Source organism: Meles meles, chromosome 15 (assembly GCF_922984935.1).
Source record: "Meles meles chromosome 15, mMelMel3.1 paternal haplotype, whole genome shotgun sequence".
NCBI lineage: Eukaryota > Metazoa > Chordata > Mammalia > Carnivora > Mustelidae > Meles > Meles meles.
Genome location: NC_060080.1, coordinates 68,039,156 through 68,059,447, shown reverse-complemented (window position 1 = coordinate 68,059,447; position 20,292 = coordinate 68,039,156). Strand labels below are relative to the sequence as shown.

The window sequence follows — 20,292 nt, the reverse complement described above, 5'->3', positions numbered from 1 at the left end:
TACTGTTCTTAATTTTTACTCTCTCTGTGGACACCTTGAGTTTTCATTCTGGAATAAGCCCGGTCCGTGTCTTTATAAAAAAAGTCCAGATCCCTTGGACACAGTACAAGACCCTTCACCATCAAGCCATGGCCACAATAACCTATTTAATTCATATGAGTCTCCCACTCAGAATACCTGGTATTTCAGCCAACATTCTCACTTATTAATTACAGATTCTATATATGTCTAATCGTTTTAAGCATTACAAAACCTATTTTTCATATGGCGAAAATCATTCCTGACATCACCATGTTGGAGTTACTAAATTTGAAAAAACTTGATATCATTGATAAAAGATTAGTAGTATCCAACTCTGGATGTCACTATCCCCCTGCAAGAGACATTGTCAATAAAATTTCAGCAATGTTTGTAATGATTTTGATCACAAAAGCCAGATTTGTAATTTCTGTGTTCAGACTGCTCTTTCACACAGGAAGAAAAGAGAAAAATTATTTTTATTCCTTTAGGCATTTTCCCAGTAATCTTTTGTTAATTTAAAATGATTAATATTTATTTGGAGAAATTTGAAAGTAAACAAAGAAGGAAGGAAGAAAGGAAGGAAACTATCCAGACTTCAGGAGATGATTACTATTAGCACTGTGATATATAGCGTTCAAATATTTTTCTGCCCGTGTGTATTTTCTTATAAAACTAAAGTCATACTATACATCTTGTTGTGAAACTTGCTTTTAAAAAACTTAACACGATATTACAAACATCATTATAAGTAAACATTTATCTCCTGTATTCCTTTATATATAGTAATTTATATATATATAGTAATTTATCTCCTATAGTCCTTTATATATAGTAATTTATTTAACCAATTCCTAATTTAATTGCTTGAAGTATTTTCTTGTCGTATATAGTGAATATCTTTGAGGTATGATCTTTAGCTACTCCTCAATTGTTACCTTAGGATAAATTTTTAGGAGTGGAATCATGGAGTCACATTTTATTTAATTTAATTAGGCAATGTGTGCAAGATATACAAAAATTCAAAAAGAACAATAGGATATTCCGTGAAAAGTGAGGCTCCGTTCTTCCTCCTGGGAAATAGCTACTTATGGTGGTTTCCATGTATTTTTCCAGAAATATCTCATGCATTTATAAACTTGTGTAAATCCTTCAGTATGCCTGTTAAGAGAGTAGTAAAATGGTTTCAGTAGTAGAATTTGTTTTGTAATTTCATATGCTTAAAAAAAATCACGGGCACAAAAGCTTTCTACGATAAGGCAACATTAAATTATCTCAGTTCTGGGCGCGTGGGGCCTGAAGTGCTGGTGCGTCCGGGCTAGGTCTCTGCAGGGGCCGAAGCAGGAGCCATGGGCGGGACCTCCAGCACCCGCCGGGTCACCTTCCAGGCAGATGAGAATGAGAACATCACCGTGGTGAAGGGCATCCGGCTTTCGGAAAATGTGATTGATCGCATGAAGGAAACCTCCCCATCTGGTTCGAAGTCTCAGCAGCATTCTGTTTCTGATGAAGAATTGAAGAGAAGAGTGGCTGAGGAGCTGGCATTGGAACAAGCCAGGAAAGAGTCTGAAAACCAGAAACGACTAAAGCAAGGCAAAGAACTGGATCGAGAGAGGGCTTTTGCTAATGAGCAGTTAACCAGAGCTATTCTTCGAGAGCGGATATCAAGTGAAGAAGAACGAGCCAAGGCAAAGCACCTGGCTAAGCAGCTGGAAGAGAAAGATCGAGTGATAAAGAAGCATGATGCATTCTACAAAGAACAGCTGGCTAGATTGGAGGAGAGGAGCTCAGAGTTCTACAAAGTCACCACTGAACAGTATCAGAAAGCTGCTGAAGAGGTGGAAGCAAAGTTCAAGCGGTATGAGTTTCATCCTGTCTGTGCTGATCTGCAGGCCAAAATTCTCCAGTGTTACCGCCAGAACACCCAGCAGACCCTCAGCTGCTCCGCTCTGGCTGACCAGTACATGCGCTGTGTCAATCAGGCCAAACAGAGCATGCTTGAGAAAGGAGTTTATAAAGTCAACTTTTAGAACAAGCAGAACTCCTCAACGTTAATTCCAGAGGGGAACATTTTTTTTTTCCTAGTAAGAAAATAACCCATTTAAGGAGAAGACGATTAAAGAGAAGCACCAAGGGGCGCCTGGGTGGCTCAGCGGGTTAAAGCCTCTGCATTCGGCTCGGGTCATGATCCCAGGGTCCTGGGATCAAGCCCCGCATTCGGGCTCTCTGCTTGGCTGAGAGCCTGCTTCCTCCTCTCTCTCTCTCTCTGCCTGCCTCTCTGCCTACTTGTAATCTCTATCTGTCAAAAAAATAAATCTTAAAAAAAAAGAGAAGCACCAAAGAGCAGATTCAGCGGAAGCATATCCCAGTTTGATCAGCTGCAGTTTGAAAAGCCAAGGCCTAGATCAGGTATCAGCCAGCAAGGACACACTGCAGTGTTAGTCAGCCCTGCTCACGATGATGAAAAGAGAAAGGCAGCCCTCTCCACCTATCTGACTTTCTATTCAACTTTCTCTTCTCACCAAGCTCCAGGGTTGGGTGAATCTTCATTCCAGCAGAGCTGGGGTTGGGGGTTGGGATGGGGGCTAAGGTAATTGGAACGGGGCAGGGGAAAGGGCACCAGACCTCCCATCTCAGCCCAGCAGGGCTTGGTGCAGTCGTCCGGGCTCTGGTGTGTTGATTTTCTCTTTTTTCTTTTCTCCCCTGACTACATAAGAGCTAGTTCATTTTAACTTATTATGGTGATCATATAAGTAAGACAAAAAGGAGAGAAAAATGTACCTCTTTTACTGGAATAATGTTTATGATTACAAGTGAAATAAGGCATTTTTTTATCAACATAAAGGCAACCTTGGCTTATACAACCTCTTCTCGATCATGAATACTGACATCTTTACTGCACTCACTATCAATAATATATTTTCCGGAAAAAAATTATCTCAGTTCTGTACTACTACTTTAGATTTTACTTTTATGTAATATGTCACGTACTACCACGATATTTTTATCTTCATTAAACACTAACTTTTTTTACATAGATAAATTTGCACACATTCAGAAGCAGAAAGAACAATATAAGGAAGCCCCAGGTACACGACTCGTATGCACATTTTAAGGCTTTTAATAAACCATGCCGAGTTTTTCTCCATAAAACGTTTTTCCTGATTTATACTCTTATCTGCTCTACGAGATTTACACTAGCTTCTGTTTTGTTTTGTTGAATTTTAGAGCTGCTGTATTCAAGGTGGTATGCCTATCTTTTTTTATTTTTACGTAATCTTTTTTAACGAGAGAGACTTGGTGGTAGGAAGGGAAGATGATAGCAAAAATAAGGCCCATTGGTTGTAATAGGACAATAGATTTAATCTAGCACCGTGATGCTCTTCACCTTGGTGTAGCTTCCTGGTTCCATGTGTCTGGAAATTACGGGAACACTTCCAGCTCTGTGGGGAAAAGTGCTAGAACTAATTGGTAATGTCTACCAAAGGAAAGGGAGGAGGCAGGGAGGATTGTTGGTATCAATGCCCTGTAGTTTGCTGATTCTGTTTTAGCTAAAGCCCGTAACAGCGTGCTTTTGTACCATTCCTCTGTTTAGCAGCCATAAAAACCAATTTGGTTTAATGAAAAGGTTATGAGATGTTTCTACTGACCTACAGGTGCCCAAAGCCTGCTTTTACATTGACAACCTTTCTCAAAAATAAGTTGCTCTTTTGAAATGGACTCAGTGGTGTTGGTACACGTGTAAAGAGGGCGCTGCTGCCCCATCATTAAGGGAGCACTGGTAGGGGGCGAGAGGCTTGTTTGTGGAAGCAGGAAAGTCTGGGGTTTGCCTGGTCACAAGGCTCTACCTGACTCCAGGCAGGACCATGAATCTGTTCAAGTTCCCAGTATGGTCTGTGGTTTGTGGTCTTGGAGCCGAAAAGCTAAGTGACCCACAAGAAATCAAACCCCAAATCTTATTTTTAATCTTACTTTAACTTGATTTAAACTTACCGAGCTCACTAGCCACAACAAAAGTATATTTAAAAAATATCAAGTATATCAAGTTTTTGAGAACTACCGTTTCACAAGCCAAGAGAATGGTATATTTAGAAGGCATCTTCAAGATCGTTGAGATAAAGCCTAGGCAAAAGACGTCCCATAGGCCCAATCCAGGCCACTGCCTGTTTTTGTAAATCAAGTTGTACTGGAACGTAGCCAGGCCCATCTGTTTAGGCCTTGTCTGTGGCTGCTTTTGCATTACAAGAGCAGAGTTGAGTAGTTGTGACAGACTGTACGGATCCCGAAGCCTGAAACATTTACTATCTGGCCCTTTACAGAACATGTTTGCCAACCTCTGATTCAAACCAGCCTTTTCATTTTAGAGATGGAGAGATCGGGAATCACCTCCGTTACGTAACTTGAGAAAACAGCTGGCTGAAGTCCCCAGGTCGCCTCTGTCAGGATGCGGAGGTACAGTCCCTTAAGGTTTCTGTGCGAGAGCGAGTTTTCACACCTTCTGGAAGCCCTGCTCTTCCTCCTCAGGCCAGTGTCATTCCCTCCTCCATCACCTTCTGTACTTGCGGCAATAAGGGCAGAATGAAAACTGTCCTGTGCTCCTACAAACGCTTCAGACAGTCCTTGGTTATCCCATTCATCATGCTGAATTCTAATCATTTGGCTTTCCCACCAGATCGTGAATTTGTGGGGTATAGAAACCATGCCACATTTGTCGTCATAACCCAGATACCCAACACACGTGACAGAATAAATCTCTAACAACTATTTGTTCATTGGTTTGCATTTGACACTTCATCTTTTGTGGCTGTTTTAAGATAAACTTCAACTATTGTAAAGCTGAAACGCGAACATTGTGGTTTATAATTTTGCATTCCTGAGCAAGCGCCTCCCCGTCCCTAATCTCCCAGCAACAGGAGACGTTCAGAGTCAGACACTGTTAATAGGAAGGTAACACGTCTCCAGCCTTTTCACTGCACCTGTAAGTAATGGCCCCAAGCCTCAGAGCCAGTTTTGACTTGTATTCCTGGCAAGTAGAGAAGAGCCTGTTGTAAGTCAAGGGCAATAAAAATGGACAGGAGAGAGGAAAGACTGCTAGAATCAACAGGACGTGGCTGATCGATTATGCAGGGGTGTCGAAAGTGCATGACTGCCCAGGTTCTGTCACGTTTCAGAATGTGGGAGGAAGAGCACTTTGGGTAAGGGTGGAGGGTGTGGGGGAGGTAGATCCGGTACAATCAAGTGGAGACACGCAGAGGAGCATATGAATCTGGAGCTTTTGTATTAAATCTAAGTTTAGATGAAATCATTCAGGGGGCGCCTGGGTGGCTCAGTCGTTAAGCATCTGCCTTTGGCTCAGGTCATGATCCCAGAGTCCTGGGATCGAGCCCCGCGTCGGGCTCAGCGGAGAGCCTGCTTCTCCCTCTCCCACTCTCCTTGCTTGTGTTCCCTCTCTCGCTGTAGCTCTGTCAAATAAATAAAATCTAAAAAAAGAAAAAAAATCATTTAGAGAAGATAGAGATTGAGAGAGCAGAGGATTAGGAGCAGAAGCCTAGACCAGAAGGAAGGAAGGATTTGACAAAGTAAGAGGAACCCTCCCTGAGAAGGATCACCTGGAGATGTGGGAGGAAGACAAAATGGGGTGTCCCAGAAGCCGAGGGCTGTGGGGAGGAGAAATGTCAAGTAAGAAAACAGCAAAAGCGTATGATGCTTTGGACTGAGTGGTAGATATAAGTGTTAGATATGGAGGTCTCTGCTAACTTGGCTGAGAGCAGCTTTAGTGGAGGAGTAGACATAAAAGCCAATTTCTATGCGTTGAAGAGTTAATGCAGGGGCGGGGGGTGCCTGGGTGGCTCAGTGGGTTAAAGCCTCTGCCTTCAGCTCGGGTCATGATCTCAGGGTTCTGGGATCGAGCCCCACATGGGGCTCTCTGCTCAGCAGGGAGCCTGCTTCCCCCTCTCTCTCTGCCTGTCTCTCTGCCTACTTGTGATCTCTATCTGTCAAATAAATAAATAAAATCTAAAAAAAAAAAAAAAAGTTAATGAGGGGTAGGGAAGAGGCATTGAACACATTTCACTCCGAAGACACAAAAGAAAAAAATGAGAGAAAACCAGAAATGAGATGGTAACTGGAAAGTGGGTATGTGTTCCATCAAATGGTTAGTTAACATTATTGATTTATTAATTGTTGGAAGGGAATTGACCAGGTGTCAGGATCATAGTGGGGAGGTATTGAAAAGTCAAGTGGAAAAGGAGACATCACCAAGAGGGAAAGGAATTTATCTCTGTGAGCCTAGGTCTCTTTGTATGTAAATGGAAATACTATCTTCCTGAGAGAGATGTTGGAGGTTTAAATGAAATAACATAATCAAAAACATTTTGAAATAGCAGAGCGCTATTCTAAAGTTCATTACACTCTGTGTTTTCAACTCCCGTTTATTACTTTGACTCAACGCTTGATTAGTCTCTGTCATGGTGACTTAGTATTAGGATCTATTTCTGATTAACCTTGTCACTGCCGCTCAGAAATCAGGGCACGAGTCCCGTCTTCTGACAACTGGATATATTTTGATGCTTTGGAGGCCAGACAACTTTTGTGTCTGTATAAGAACACTTAACATGAGAGCTACCCTCTTAAATTTATTAGGTGTATGAAACAGTTATGTTCATATTCATTCATTCATTCGTACGTTCACTACTGATGATGATAGGTACAGTGTTGGACAGCAGATCTCAAGAATGCATTCATCTTGCCTTTTTTTTTTTTTAAGATTTTATTTATTTATTTGACAGAGAGAGATCACAAGTAGGCAGAGAGGCAGGTAGAGAGACAGGAGGAAGTAGCCTCCCTGCTGAGCAGAGAGACCTATGCGGGGCTCAATCCCAGGACCCTGAGATCATGACCTGAGCTGAAGGCAGAGGCTTAACCCACTGAGCCACCCAGGTGCCCCTGCATTCATCTTGGTTAACTGAAATTTTATGGCAACTCCTTAGCAGTTCCTCATTTCCGCCTCCCTTCAGATCCTGACAATTACCATTCCACTTTGTGGTTCTATGAATTTAGCTATATTTTAGATACTTCATATAAGTGGAATGGTGCAGTATTAGGCTGTGACTGGTGTATTTCACTTTAGTATAATGTACTCAAGGTTTAGCCTTCTTTTTAAGGCTGAATCATATTCCCTTGTAGATATACACCACATTTTCTTGACCCATTCATCCATCTATCTTCATCCATTTATCTGTCAACAAGCCATGTAGGTTGTTCCCATATCTTGACGACTGTGAATAGTGCTGCAGTGAAGGTGGGAGTGCTGATATCTCTTTGAGATCTCTATTTCAGTTCTTGAGAGGAGAAATACCCAGAAATGGGATTGCTAAATCATATCCATGTCCATGGACGCTCCATGGATACCAGCGCCTCAGTCAGTAAGCTGAGAGGTACACGTGATTAGCATAATAATGCCCAGGAAAGGTACAGATGGGCTGGGTTTGGGACTAGAGCAAACTTCAGTTATTTAAGATTCCCCATCTTCTTGGAACTAGACAGTGAACACATATGACAGAAGTCACCTGAGCTAGAGTTTGGTGAAACCTGGGTGCTCAGTTTTTTGCGATGTACAAGTTGGTTCGAGGCTCTGGTATCCTGAAGTAAAATGAAAAAGACAAAATTGGAACCATATTCTTTAAAATGACAGTGGCTTATCTCTTGGTGAAAACACCAGGAAGGAGACCTTGATTGTGTCCTAAGGAGTTAAATACAGATCCAAGTGGCAGAGAACCTAGAGGATTATAGAAAATGCTTTATGGAGTCCCACTTTTTTCCCATTACACAAATTCAGTTAAATATGTCTGAACAAGAAAGTTATAAAAATAGTAATTGTGCCCTACCCACTAATTATTTCCTTCTTTAGAACGGAGTTATAACAGAAACAAGCAACATAATTAGCAAACTTCGTTACTGTTTATTTTCATTTTTTCATTTATACATTTACTTATTTATATCCTATCTAATTCCACAAAGGAGCTGAAGTGACTGTTGCTATTCATTTTAGGTAGCTGTATTCATAATTCATTACACAGGAGACCCCAGTTCCCGTGGAAATGAAATTTATGTTCATTTGAGTATTTTTGCCTCCACCATTTGACTTATATAGTAAATCCAAATCTCTTAGGAAAGAACAATTCAGAAGAGTATCCAGGTTTTCCAAATCCCTCGCAAATTCCTCTGGAGTACAACTGTATCCCAAGATGAGTTACACTCCCATGTCTGTTTGGGGTGGAGATCAGGGTCTTTAAATAAAAGAACCCCAATAGGGGCACCTGAGTGGCTTAGTGGGTTAAACCTCTGCCTTCAGCTCAGATCATGATCCCGGGGTCCTGGGATCGGGCCTCATCAGGCTTTCTGCTCAGCGGGGAGCCTGCTTCCCCCACCCCCTGCCTGCCTACTTGTGATCTCTGTCAAATAAATAAATAAAATCTTAAAAAAAAAAAAACAACAACAACAATAAATGACTAGGAATGATGGGAAACTAAAAATCAGCATTCCTGCTGAGAATTTCAGTGTTGGGAATTTAATAGTTCCCAAACTGGTTTGTAATCCTCCTTTGTGTCCTCTGCCTGTCCCAGTCTTGACTTTGCTTCTTGGTTGGCAGATCACCCTGTTTGTGGTTCATTTTCAAGATCCTGGAAATTAGTTCTGAACTGGAGCATGATTCTCCCTAATTTGGTCTTAGTTCTGGTCTTACGTGTTCATCCCCCCACCTCCGCCCCATGTACTCCTATGAATGTTTCAGAAAAAGCACTTCCTTATGAACAGAACAAAAACATCTGACCTGTTTTGCAGTGATTAACCAACAGTACTAAATTGGTCACTCGCAGGCATAACATGCCACTAGAAACAGTCTTCAGCAGGTAAAAACATCAGATTGGTGACAGTCTTTTCTCATGGCAATCGCTTAGAGGCTGGTTTGGTTTTGTTTTTAGTATGAAGGTACAGCACCGTTTTGAGACTTAAGATCCAATGATGATGATTCTCTGTGCGGATATACACACATTGAGTTTTGTGTATACTTGTATTTGTATATGCAGAGGAACAGGGTCAGAGACTATATACCTCAGGGGTGGCAACGTCTAAGAGTGGGTGGGAGGTACGAAGGGGAGCTGTCACTTTCTGCTTCCTATACTTGTATCCTGTAAGACTGAGATTGTTTTGATGAGCAGGTATTACTGGGTTTGGTTTTGTTTTGTTTGTTTTGCTTTTTTAAAATTCAAATTCAGTGAATAAACATATAATGTATTATTTATTTCAGGGGCATACAGGTCTGTGATTCATAGGTCTTACACAATACCCAGCACTCACCACAACACATTCCCTCCCTGGTGTCCATCACCCAGCTATCCCATCCCCCACTCCCTTCCCTCCAGCAACCCTCAGTTTGTTTCCTAAGAATAAGTCTCTTACGGTTTTTCTCCCTTTCTGCTTTCATCTCGTTTCATTTTTCCCTCTCTTCCCTTATGCTCCTCTGCCTTGTTTCTTAAATTCCATGTATCAGTGAGAGCATATGATATTTGTCTTTGATTGCTTTGTTTCACTTAGCATAATAACCTTTAGTTCCATCCATGTCGCTGCAAATGGCAAGATTTCATTTTTTGATGTGCATAATATTCCACTGTATATATATACTACATCTTCTTTATCCATTCATCTGTCTATGGACATCTGGGCTCTCTCTGTCGTTTGGCTATTGTGGACATTGCTGCTATAAACATTGGGGTGCAGGTGCCTTTTCAAATCACTACATTTGTATCTTTGGGGTAAATACCCAGTAGTGCAATTGCTGGGTGGTAGGGTAGCTTTGTTTTCAACTTTCCGAGGAACCTCCAGACTGTTTTCCAGAGTGGCTGCACCAGCTGCATTCCCACCAACAGTGTGGGGGGGTTCCCCTTTCCCCACATCCTCGCTGACACCTGTCATTTCCTGACTTGTTAATGTTTGTCATTCTGACCAGTGTGCGGTGGTATTTCATTGTGGTTTTGATTTGTGTTTCCCTGATGCCGAGTGATGTGGAGCACTTTATTCCACGTGTCATTTGTATCTCATCTTTGAAGAAATGTCTATTCATATTTTCTGCCCATTTCTTGACTGGGTTTTTTTTTTCTTTGGCTGTGGAGTTTGATATATTCTTTATAGATTTTGGATCCTAGCCCTTTATCTGATATGTCACTTGCAAATATCTTCTCCCATTCTGTCAGTTGTCTTTTGGTTTTGTCAACTGATTCTTTTGCTGTGAAGAAGCTTTTTATCTTGATGAAGTCCCAATAGTTAATTTTTACCTTTGTTTCCCTTGCCTGTGGAGACGAGATGTATCTAGCAGGAAGTTGCTGTGGCCGAGGTCAAAGAGGTTGCTGCCTGTGTTCTCCTGTAGGATTTTGATGGATTCCTGTCTCACATTTAGGTCTTGCATCCATTTTTGAGTCTATTTTTGTGTGTGGTGTAAGGAAATGGTCTACTTTCATTCTTCTGCATGTTATGGCTGTCCAGTTTTCCCAACACCATTCGTTGAAGAGACTGTCTTTTTTCTATTAGATATTCTTTCCTGCTTGGTCAAAGATTAGTTGACCATAGAGTTGAGAGTCCACTTCTGGGTTCTCTCTTGTGTTCCATTGATCTATGTGTCTGTGTTTGTGCCAGTACCATGCTGTCTTAATGATTACAGCTTTGTAATAGAGCTTGAAATCTGGAATTGCGATGCTACCAGTTTTGGTTTTCTTTTTCAAGATTCCTTTGGCTATTTGGGGTCTTTTCTGGTTCCATACAAATTTTAGGATTACTTGTTCCAGTTCTGTGAAAAAAGTTGATGGTATTTTGATAGGGATTACATTGAATATGTAGATTGCTCTAAGTAGCATAGATGTTTTAAGAATATTTGTTTTTCAAAAAAAAGGAGTACTTGTTTTTCCAATCTTGGGACACCTGGGTGGCTAAGTTGTTTAAGCCGCTGCCTTCGGCTCAGGGTATGATCCTAGGGTCCTGGGAACAAGTCCTGCATCAGGCTCCTTGCTGGGCAGGGAGCCTGCTTCTCTCTCCGCCTCTGCCAGCCACTCTGCCTGCTTTGTGCATTCTCTCTCTTTCTCTCTCTGACAAATAAATAAATTAATTAAATCTTAATAAATAAATCTTTTTTAAAAAAAGAATATTTGTTCTTCCAATCCATGAGCATGAAATATTTTTCCATTTCTTTGTGTCTCCCTCAATTTCCTCAGTTTCTTTCATGAGTGTTCCATAGTTTTCTGAATACTGATCTTTTGCCTCTGGTTAGGTTTATTCCTAGGTATCCTATGGTTTTTGATGCCATTGTAAATGGGCAGCTCCTTAATTTCTCTTTTTTCTGTCTCGTTGGTGTATAGAGATGACACTGATTTCTGTGCATTGATTTTATATCCTGCCACTTTGGTGAATTCCTGTATCAGTTGTAGCAATTTTGGCGTGGAGTCTTTTGGGTTTTCCACATAGAGAATCATGTCATCTGCAGAGAATGAGAGTTTGACTTCTTCTTTGCCTATTCAGATGCCTTTTATTTCTTTTTGTTGTCTGATTGCTCAGGCTAGGACTTCTAGTCCTATGTTGAAAACAGCAGTGGTAAGAGTGGACATCCCTGCCATGTTCCTGACCTTAGGGGGAAAGGTCTCAGATTTTCCTTATTGAATTTTATTTGCCGTGGGTTTTTCATAGATGGCATTTATGGTATTGAGGTATGTACCCTCTAGCCCTACACTGTCAGAGTTTTAAGAATATGGAATGCTTCATGAATTTACATGTCGCCCTTGCTCAGGGGCCATGCTAATCTTCTCTGTACCATTCCAGTTTTAGTATATGTGCTGCCAAGGCGAACACATATTGTTGTTTTAATCAATAGCTTAGGAATAAAAATATGATGATTTCTAACAAGCATTCACGTACTTAAGATAACAGCACTGTGAAACAATAGCACCACCACAGATTTGAAATCTTTACATTTTTCACAGTGGTGTTTTCAAATCAATGATGTATATTTTAGGTTTTGTCCTAATAGATGAATGAAAATAAATAAAAAGAAAAAAATTACCCAAGTAATTCTTATACATAAACCCTCTGTTAACTTTGTATATCGTGGCTCAGGATTCTACAGTTTAGTCCTGTCTCTGCTACTAGGATTGTAATCTTTTAATATTGTTACTTAAGATCCCGTGTACAAATTACTCATTCAATAGGCTTATTGAACATCTTCTCCTTGTCAGCCCCTGGGCTGGGCCCTGAGGATAGAGGTGGACAGACATGAATGTCCTTCAATTACACAAGCTAGCCTTTATTGCATGCTTTCCATGCTGTAAGCATGGTGCTTAGTGCTTTATAAATATTACATCCTTCCATCTTTTTTTTTTTACATCCTTCCATCTTTATGTCACTTCTATACAATAGAAATATCATTAACCCCATTCTACAGATGAAAACACTTAGGCACAGATAGGTGACTTCAAGACTGCACAGCTAGGAACTAAGGTAGTAGTTATTTGAATCCCAGAGGACTAAATCAGGCTCTGGCTCAACAGTCCATCCTTTTAAACCACCATTTCACAGTGTCTTCCAGATCACAAGGTCTGTGTAATCTAGTAGGAATTTAACGAGTGAATATTTATTTTTGAAACTGAAACAACTTGGGTTTTCAACAATAGGATGTATGTACAAAGGGGTCCATCCATAAAATGCAAGATTTGAGGGACGTTTAAAAAAATGATATAGAGATTAGATTGATCCATTGACATAAAAGCAAATTCTCTTCATATTATTAAGTGGGAAAGATTGCAACAGTACATAGGCTACTAGTGAGCACCTGGTTGGCTCAGTCGGTGGACCATGTCGCTCTTGATCTTGGGGTCATAAGTTTGAGCCCGATGTAGGGCGTAGTGATTATTTAACAAAATAAAAGAAACAGACTTTCAAAAGTAGGCTCCTAAGCATTTTAGGTCAGAACATTGGGGAGCACATCACTGATCACTGCAGTGTCCCCTGCTGAGGTGGATAAGGCTTCTCCCAGTCTGCTCACCACAGAGACCCAGGCAGCCACCACCAGTGAATCCCAGGTGGCTGGGGAGATGAATCTTCTTTGTCTTTTGAGTATTTGCTCTTTGATTCCGCTGCCGGAATCCACTCACCGTGTATTTTTCCTTGATTTCTCTCAGTAACTCTTACATTATTCTCTTGTCTAAGCTCTTTGTCTATCCTTTCTTTACACTCTTCTCGTCTCTCCACTTATATACTGGACCCTGGTTTTCTACTGCAATTATCCTTTTCTTCCACGTCATCACTTTTTGCTTTGCTGTTAGTTCACTTCATAAGCAAATATGTTCTATTATATACAGTCACGTTGTTAAAGGTTTTCTCTAGATCCCATATGCCTCTGCAGCTACTGTCCTGTACAGCGCAGCTCCTGGCTGTAGATGGTGTTGGTTTGTACTTCCTCCCTCTCCCAGCTCCCCTACAGCCCCTTCCAGCAGGCTTTGCCCTCCACCTCTACGCTGTAACTGGGCACATCCAGTCTCCTTGATCTCCTTGTTGAAGTCAGTCATCAGTTCTTGGGCTTTGTGTTACTTAAACTCCCCGCAGCTTGTGAGACTGTGGAGACTCTGGTCTTCCTCAGCTCCTTTCTTCCCGTGGCTTCTAGGATACCAGAGTCTCCTGGTTCTCCTCTCCCCTCTCTTACCACATCCTCTCAGCCTCTTCTGGAGGTGGCCACTCTGGCTCACCACTTCTCTTCCCTGTCTCCGTTCATTCCCCAGGTGTTGCCATCCGGCCCCATGGTATTAACATCATATGTAGGCCACAAGTTCCCAATTGTTAACCCTGGGTTCAGTCTTTCCCCTAAATTCCAGACTCATATATACTATTGTTTACTTGAGTGTCTAAGAGGCATAGCAGGCTTCACGTGTGCAACACAGAGCACTTGATTCCCGTGCTGTGGCCGGGGCGGCTTGCTGCCCTCCAGGAACCATCTTCCCCTTCTGCTGTAATGCTAGTGACTTCTACTGGGCCTGTGGCCACTCAGGATAAAGTCAGTGTGGCTTACATTTCTCGGTCTCTCGTATAGTGTGTTCTAGCCAATAAAACGTAACTGGAAGTACTGTGTAGCCACCTCTGGGAAATACTTATTGTTCCATATTTACAAACTACACTTTAAGGCAGTTTAGCTTAAGACACACATTCCTGGCCCCTTTGTTTACCTTTCTTCCATTCTGCAGCCTAGAATGCAAACACAAGAGTTGGAGCTCTAGTGTCCGTCCTGGGTAAGGAAGATGAGGACAACATCCCTGAGCTAGCTGAGTGGTAAGCTGAAAATGTGTCTGAGGGTCTCTGAGCTGTCACATCAGTCCTGGACTACCTGCCTCCAGGCTTCCTTCCGTGATGGAGAAGTGAAGACCTCCCTTGTTCAAGCCAGCGTCACTGTGCCCCACAGCTGCATCTATTCCTACCCGTACCTTCACCTGTGTGTTCCATATTTTATCTTTGGTCTATCAGAGAACAGCCCTCCTTTCACATACTAAGCAATTTGGAATATTTGGGAAGTCAAGGAAAACTTTCTTATATATCCATCACGAAACGTGTAAAGTTAGTAGAAAAGATTTGCTTTTACACGAATTTGTTCACCAAATACATTTTCTAGAATATATTTGTATCTAATGAAGGTTTATACTGCTTTTTTCTCGGGTTATTTTGAATGAGTTCTAATAAAAATGCATCTATGCGCTGAGATTATATTCCCCTCCCAATGGCTGACTGTCATCATCTGATATTTTGTGCTGGCGTGCTTTCACATGACAGGCCTGAAATAAAGTACCTCCTTCCTGACGCATGTCATGTCCAAATAGGAATTGTTTCAGGCTAGGGTATCTCGAACCCTTTAAGAAGGCTAGGTTAAGTTATTTTATGGTAAAAGCTCAACACATATTTGTTGAATGAATGAGTAAATAAATAAAGGGTATGTTCTCCTATAATTCTTCAGCTCTACAGAGTTATTGGGGTAATTTTAAACAAGCTCACAAATTCTTTGCCACTCCTCTGCCCCTGAATATGGAGGGGCCTTGGTGACTGGCTTCTGTCAGATAGAATGCAGTGGAGAGGACAATGAGTGTCCAAGACCAAGTTTCAGTGTAATCCTGGGGACCAGAGAATGTGCTCAGGACAGGAACAAAGCAAGCGTAAAGAAAACGATAGCATCATTAACCTGTCTGAGGCAATGATGTGCTGAGTGAAAAGCGTTAGGTGAAGAAGAATTTGTAAAAAGGGGATCTATATTATCACTTCTTCAATGTTTCCTTGGGAAGAAGGACTGTCCGTATAGATTCTCTAAACCAAAATATGCCTAGACTGGAGAAAGCAATCTAATGTAATTCTATTTTTGCACACTTCCTCAGTTGGGAAATTCTTGCACAAACGGATGATATATTTGACAAATACAGCACCTAATAAAAATCAATACAGGGTCTTTTGTCTTATAAGTTGATCTGTGAAGTTGGTTAGCATTTATTTGTGCCTCTAAACTGGATCATTTCAGAGAAAGCTTTTAGGATCAATTTCCTAGACCACCGAAGACTGTGGGCATCTCCGCCAAGGTAATGATACCTAATAGGATTCTAGAGGAAGCTGCTAGCTAATTTCATTCTTTCTTTGATCCAAGTTTCACTGAAGCAGGAAAGAGTGTCTAATTAGAAGAGGCTCCCAAACATTAGTCCTCATCTGGATGATTGCCAGACCCAGTGTCGGGGAGGCCAGTTTCTTCCATAGTAGGATCTATCTACTGACTTCAGCTTTGTGCTTGTAACTTTGGAAACCTCATACTTCAAAATCTCCTTAAATGCAAGCATATCACGCTGGTGAGTTTGGGTTTATATGCCCAGTTTGAGCAGCTTCATCTAAAAGTCATTTGGAAAACTAAATATGACAGCCATCTACTCTCTAAGAAGCTTTCGTTTCAGAAGAGGGAGATATAATTAATTAAATGGCATTTTTATCCTAGTGACTAGACATTCTTTGATCATTTTATTAATGGTGTCAGAGACACAGAGCACATCTTAGAATGCAATAGTAAAATGATGAAGCATTTTACTTGAGGGAGGGATCATTACCTGTCTCTCAGCATCTTCCACTAAATCTTCTCCTCCCTTCCCCCTCTCAGCCTGTAGTCTGTTTTTCTTTGCCCTTTTCAGCTCACTAGATAGACCAATAAAAGGACATCATCAATATATTCAAGTTGCCTGAGATTCATCAAGCTATTCATCAGGTTCCTTTATGAAAAATATAACTGTTCAAAGTCATTTAGCAAGCACACACTATATAAGTTTTTTGTTATTAAGGTGACAATAATATATGCAATTTTAGGTTTTAAATTTTAGGCCAAAGCGTTCATTGGGATTTAGCGATGAGTGTTTTTGACTGTCTGCAAAAAAAATCATTAATGTTAAGAGGACACGTATTTTTCTCCTTCACCTTCTGTTTTGCTCTTTATTTTTGTAAAAGGAGGAAATGAACTGGCATATATTTTTATGAATACAAAAAGGAAAACCTTTTGAGGGGAAACAGCTACTTTCTGACTCTCTTATAACAGATTGAAATTTATGAGCATTGAATACATTAGTGCTGAAAAATACTCAGAATGTAATACCCAAGTACCACTCGTGGGTGGTCGCTTATGAACTGAGGCACTTCAGTGATGTTCTTACATCCTATCATGAGCCTCCCTATGAACGGAGTCACGCAGATTTAAAGAATAAATACTCTTCTAGGGGAAAATGAGGATCTAAAAAGTTTGTTTTTTTTTTTAACCCTGGTAGGTTCAGAAGGTAAGTCTTTTCCCTTTTTATAAAACATCCCAATAAAGAAAAGTTTCGCTGTTTTGACTCCTTGGTGAACATTTAAAGGCATCACGGAGGTCCCCATCTTTAGGGTTAACAACATGTAGTGTGATAAGCTCTGTCACAGGCGATGCTCTTAAAAGAAACCCTGACAGTCTTTCCACGAACATGTTTGTTTCATGTTTTCCACCTGTCAAATTTCTTGTTTTTCCGGTGGCTCTTGTGTTATTGCCTGCCTCTCCATTCTCCTTCGAACTATTCTTGAGATTGAATTCCGCACACATTGTTTTCAGTGACTGTCAGGGAGATGCTTCATAAATTGTCTTTAAAGCCTGCACACACACCTCCCCGTGAGGCTTCCACTCCATGGATGCTGGCCTGGACTCGGAGAGCCTATACTCCTCCACAGCAACTCTGGGAGAGCACTGTGTGGGAGCTCTCACCCAACACCACACTCAAGGTCTCTGCCCTGGCCAGCCCCAATCTGTTAAGGGGAGCCCCCCAGCTCCAAGCTGCCCTTGCCCCAGGGCCAGGGATGAGAGCTCTTAATCCCCAAGTTCAGGGCCAGCAGCAGACTGGCAGCCAGCAACAGAGACCACTGCCCTAAAGATTCGTATCTTTAGGACCTCAGAACATTACCTGCCTTGCTTTAATGGAAAAGTATCTAATAAAGTCGATGGTAGAGAAAAACTTCGTAAATAAATCTCTACCCTCCTTTCAAATAATTTCCTTTAAAAAAATCAAAGAAACAGTATCAGCAAGGGAAAAAGAAAAACCTCTCAGTTTTGTTTTTATACCTCACTTTGTTCCCACATGATTTAAAATGATTTGCCAGAAAATATAAAACTATAATGAGAGCGTGTACATTTATTTATTTATTTTTAAAGATTTTATTTATTTGACAGACAGAGATCACAAGTAGGCAGAGAGGCAGGCAGAGAGAGAGGGGAAGCAGGCTCCCTGCTGAGCCGAGGGCCTGATGGAGGCTTGATCCCAGGACCCTGAGATCATGTCCTGAACCCAAGGCAGAGGCTTAACCCACTGAGCCACCCAGGCACCCTGAGAGTGTGTACGTTTAAAAGTGAAAGAGGACGGGGCGCCTGGGTGGCTCAGTGGCTTAAGCCGCTGCCTTCGGCTCAGGTCATGATCTCAGGGTCCTGGAATCGAGTCCCGCATCGGGCTCTCTGCTCATCAGGGAGCCTGCTTCCTCCTCTCTCTCTCTCTCTGCCTGCCTCTCTGCCTGCCTGTGATCTCTGTCTGTCAAATAAATAAAATATTAAAAAAAAAAAAAGTGAAAGAGGACAGGGCACCTGGGTGGCTCAGTGGGATAAAACCTCTGCCTTCAGCTCAGGTCATGGTCCCAGGGTCCCGCATGGGGCTCTCTGCTCAGCAGGAACCCTGCTTCCCCATCTCTCTCTCTCTGCTTGTCTCTCTGCCTACTTGGGATCTGTCAAATAAAATAAAATTAAAAATAAAATAAAAATAAAAATAAAAGTGAAAGAAGACAAAAAACAAGGGTGGGAACATAAACTAGGGCCAGGAACAAGCCTTTTTAAAAAAATGTATAAAACTATGACATCTGCTCTGGGTGGGTCACAGTTTGTCTAAACTGTCTTGTAGCCTTCTGTCAGCTAATAGCATCACCCCACTCAGTTGGCTTGTGAGCATTTTTTAGGGGGAAGGTGGAGAGGTCAGGGTGAGGGGGTGAAAACACAGGGGAGTCTGGTCAACTCACTTTTCATTTGGCTTCACGTAGTAGATTTTAACATATCTTGAATAGGAAACGCCCTAGACTGTGTGTTATTAAAACAATCCTCCTCAAATATTGTTCTTCTGAGACAAAGCGCTCATAACTATTGGAAGGCATTGAATTCAGAATCGAGGCAGGCTTGCTTGCCAAGAACAGAACCTTAAAGATCTATAAAGCTCCTCTGTGTCTCTCCTCTCCCTCAGCATCAGACAGCTCAAAAGACTGATCTGTTCTCGCTGTCGCGTTGCTTCACGTCCCCCATTCCTGAAGCCATTTTAATCTGGCTTCCACCCCACCACGTCACTGAGGCTGATCCTGCCAAGGTCCCCAAAGCATTTTGCAGCTCCGATTTTATTTCGGTCTCAGCAGCATCTGGAAGTTGACCTCTCCGTGCTTCTTCAAATATTCTGGGGCCTGGGTTTTCTTTAACGCCATACTTTGTGGCTATCTCCCTGTTCGCCAGTCATTCCTCCCATCTGTCCTCTGCCCACTTCTCCTTTTCCACCTGCCTCTCCAATGTTGGTGTTCCTTGGAATTCTGCTCTAGTGAAGAGAAGAACTCTAGATCTGAGAGCCCACAGCAGGGTTGTTGTCTTACAGATGAGTTAAAAACAAACAAACAAAAAAACAAAAAAAAAAAACCCAACAACTCATCTCTGTAGCCCTTAGTGTAGAAGTTCATCCAGTTCTTGTTCACTGATAACAGCAGTGGTGGACATGGTACATCGCCTTGCTCAGTCACGGTGCAACATTCCTTCTGGTGCCTTTCCTTGACTGCAGAGGCGAGGTAGGAAACCTGGTTTCCTCACTCCTTTGCAGCTAAAGCCTCAAAGGAGATAGAGGTTTCATCCGTCAGAGGTCCTCATGTGACATCTGAATTTGAAACTGATCTAGGTGGAAAGCGAAGCGGCAGGCGTATCTGAGTCAAGCACCTAGCTGGTATGAGGATCCTGTAGGTAGTACAGGGCCCTGGAGCAATCCTGGTGGACTTCCCGATGCCTGGAGCGCAGTGAGGGTAGCAGGGTCATTAATGCAGTGATTTTGGTGCCAGCCTCCTAATCCCAGCAGTTTCCCCCATGGGCTTGTTACACAAAAAAATTGTCCAAGGCTTAGCCAAGGAGATTAGGGAGTGTCTTTCAGGGAAGTTCTGGGTATTCTCTACAGGTGGCTTTCGGGAATTTTCTGATTCTATACAGATGTGCACCTTTAATTTTCTACTAACAAGGCTATTTTACAACTCTAAGGCAGAAATTTACTTATAGTCCACTAAAGAAATGCAAATCCTTCTTGTTCATAGCAAAGCAAATTACTCTTTTTCTGGTAGATAGAGAATTGACTTTTGCCCCTAAGAAAAGGTAGTCCCAAACATTTTTTTTAATTGCTCTAAAACTACCTAATATGGGGGCCCCTAGGTATATGTGAGCACTGGCAGTGCGGCAAGTTTGAATTGAGATATGTTTTAAGTGTAAAATACACGCCAGAATTCAAAACCTCAATATAAACAGTATGTAAAATAGCGTGCTTTATTCATTGTTTGTATGGATCATACACTGAAATAATAATTTGGATGTACTGAACTAAAAACATGTCAAAATGAATGTCACCTACTTATTTTTACTTCAATACGGCTCCTCGAAGATGC

The 20,292-nt window shown here is 41.7% G+C and overlaps 2 protein-coding genes and 1 non-coding gene across 4 annotated transcripts in view; 2 read left to right on the top strand and 1 right to left on the bottom strand.

The window, feature by feature from the left end:
• ACYP2 (acylphosphatase 2) overlaps positions 1 to 20,292 on the top strand; it is a 182,611-nt gene that overhangs the window by 146,559 nt on the left and 15,760 nt on the right. The window contains exon 4 of one of the 2 annotated variants that reach the window (XM_045979982.1): positions 4,383 to 4,470. The exons of the other annotated variant lie outside the window; for it this stretch is intronic. Coding sequence (XP_045835938.1) covers positions 4,383 to 4,422 — 40 coding nt within the window. The 3' untranslated portion in view covers positions 4,423 to 4,470. The remainder of the gene's footprint in view (positions 1 to 4,382; positions 4,471 to 20,292) is intronic. 2 annotated transcript variants of the gene reach the window in all.
• On the top strand, positions 1,310 to 2,101 carry LOC123926174 (MICOS complex subunit MIC19-like). Its single transcript, XM_045979978.1, has one exon. The coding sequence runs from the start codon at positions 1,368 to 1,370 to the stop codon at positions 2,046 to 2,048; it is 681 nt and encodes a 226-aa protein (XP_045835934.1). The 5' UTR covers positions 1,310 to 1,367; the 3' UTR covers positions 2,049 to 2,101.
• LOC123926246 lies at positions 11,804 to 11,910 on the bottom strand. The gene has a single exon (XR_006815180.1). It is a non-coding gene; the product is annotated as a U6 spliceosomal RNA (small nuclear RNA).

Bases quoted from the DNA above. Each gene is read 5' to 3' on its own strand.
- LOC123926174 (XM_045979978.1), top strand. From the start codon at position 1,368: ATGGGCGGGACCTCCAGCACCCGCCGGGTCACCTTCCAGGCAGATGAG.